A 2,258-nucleotide genomic window follows, 5' to 3' on the forward strand; every position below is an offset into this window, starting at 1 on the left:
GCTTCTCTGCTGAGGTGGGGCAGGAGGTTCTTGAGGCCTTTCCACCAACAGGGCCCTTAATCCACCCTGGGATGAGAGAGTGGTCTGGATGCAAACCCTGCTTCTAACCCAAGCACAGTAAATTACTCCATGTCTCTCAAACCTTAGAGTCTTATAATTCTCAACCCAATAACAAAGAAGGGAACCAACCTTTCTCGAGGATTAACCAGAGACAGCCATGCATCCTGCTCTAGCATCCATTCTTACACACTTCCAGCAGCACAAGGTCAGAGACGCTTCCATTTGTGATGAGACATTCACCATAAGAGTGGTGAAATCCCTGCTCCGAAATTGTCATTTGGGGCGTGTTGCTTTCAAGTATCAGCTGAAGATAGTGTATGCGTGTAGAGACCACAGGGATATGTAAAGTACTGTTAAGTATTAGAAGAATAGAAACCACTCGAGAAATGTAACTGCACATTTTGCACATGACTTGTTTTATCAAAGGGTAAAGCAAAAACTGCTATTCCTTCTCCTGACACTTGAGCAAAAAGGTTCAGGGGAGAACAGGAAAGGCAAACCCATTTCTTTTGTGAGTTACAGATATACAAAGTCATGAAAGATACTGTGGTTGTACCAGAACAGCTGTGCCAAGATTTGACCTGATAAATGTAACAGAATTTATCAGATCTGGTTGTTCAAAGTTGTGTGTTGTTTGTAAATTAGTTGTTATTTAAATATTTTCTGAAAAAAGCCTGGATCTGTGGCCAAATATGAACTTGAGCTGTAGAGTAAGCCCCAGGCTCCCCACCCATAACTGTCCGCTTGTGAAGAACGGGATGGTCTCCTACGGGGTATAAAGGGAAAAAGGGAGGGTCTATGCAGTGCCCTGTTCCAGGGTAGGAGAGAATCTGAAAATTTTCCTTCCCTTGAGCCTGCAAAAGCTTGCAGATTTCAGTAGCATGATAGTTGCTGTTGAAAATATGGTCATCTTGTCCTACGATGAATAGTAACTGTGCCTCAGCTTTCTCTAGTGGTATCAGACTTTGATTGCCAGGGGCTTGAAAGGGGTCTGTAAGTGCATCAGAATAATCAAAAATACCGGAATCAGTGACCTTGACAAGCTGTTCATTTAAGGCCATACTGGGGATGGTTTTATCCTTGTAACAGAGAGGAAGCATTGTAATGGCCACAGGGCCATTGAGGGAAGCAACAGCCGTGATGTTCTTCAGGAAGGCAGCCATAGCAAGAGACAGTTCACCTCCTTTGGAGTAACCGAGCAGGCCAACCCCTGGACCCTTCACCTGGTAGATAGGAGGAAATCCTTATCAGTACTGAGCTGAAAAGGATAACAGCTGGTTCATGGAGGGTAGGCTGTCTAATGCTGAGAGTCTGAAAAACTGCCTGAAGGAGGTGGTGGCAATGAATAGATGTTCTTCTGCAATGGTGACAGACACCACCCCACCCCCCGTTCAAACCACTCACATACATAGTGTTCCCTTATATTCTGATATCAGCCAGGAGAGGGGGCACATGATTTCATCAATTTGAGGACAGGGTCAGACACAGCTAAGAATTATAAGTCTTAGACATTGGCTGATGCTCTTTAATTTTTCACTTTTGAGACTGTAGGAGGACATTTGGTGACAATTCATGAATGCTCTTTCCAGCACAACCTTCCCACTTTGTTATATCTGAGCTGTCTCTTGTGAGATTGCTTTGTGATCTCTCTCCACTGTCCTTTCAGTGCATATAGGCTTGACCCTCTTTCCTAGAACTCAGACATCCAAAATCCTGGCAGATGAGAGCCATGCCAGGTGAGTATTTCTGTGGCTTTCTCCAAAGATAACTTGGGCAAAGCGAGAGACACTTTATAGAAGTGCTCCCTGGAGCCCAGGGAAAATGGAGGATGCTCTTACCTGTGGGTGCTGCAGCATATAGTTCACTGCCTCTTCAAAATATTCCAGGTGGAGTTCAGTTGGCTTTTGGGGCAGATCCTCATATTGATAATAAGCCAGGGCCAGTGTGGCAAAGCCATGATTGGCCAGGAGGCTTGCTCTGTGCTCAAAAAGACCTCTTGCAAGTCCATGTATATCGATGACCCCTGGAAAGGTGTCTTTTCCTGGCATGAACAAAACAAAGATCAGAATTGCCTGAAATGACCCACAGAATCACAGAATCAATGAGGTTGGAAAAGACCTCTGAGGTCATCGAGCCCAACCTATGTCCTAACACCACCATGTCAACTAGACCATGGCACTAAGTGCCATGTCCACTCT

The 2,258-nt window shown here is 45.0% G+C and overlaps 1 protein-coding gene across 1 annotated transcript in view; it reads right to left on the minus strand.

Annotated features, from left to right (window-relative positions):
* Positions 1 to 701: 701 nt before the first annotated feature.
* Positions 702 to 2,258, minus strand: part of LOC103798524 (acyl-coenzyme A thioesterase 1-like) — a gene marked incomplete at its 5' end in the record, with an annotated part of 4,640 nt that continues 3,083 nt past the window's right edge. The window contains 2 exons of the mRNA XM_009070795.1: positions 702 to 1,283; positions 1,899 to 2,101. Of these exons, the coding sequence (XP_009069043.1) occupies positions 702 to 1,283; positions 1,899 to 2,101 (785 nt within the window). The remainder of the gene's footprint in view (positions 1,284 to 1,898; positions 2,102 to 2,258) is intronic.

This window comes from Acanthisitta chloris, unplaced genomic scaffold (genome assembly GCF_000695815.1).
Source record: "Acanthisitta chloris isolate BGI_N310 unplaced genomic scaffold, ASM69581v1 scaffold45102, whole genome shotgun sequence".
Taxonomy (NCBI): Eukaryota; Metazoa; Chordata; class Aves; order Passeriformes; family Acanthisittidae; genus Acanthisitta; species Acanthisitta chloris.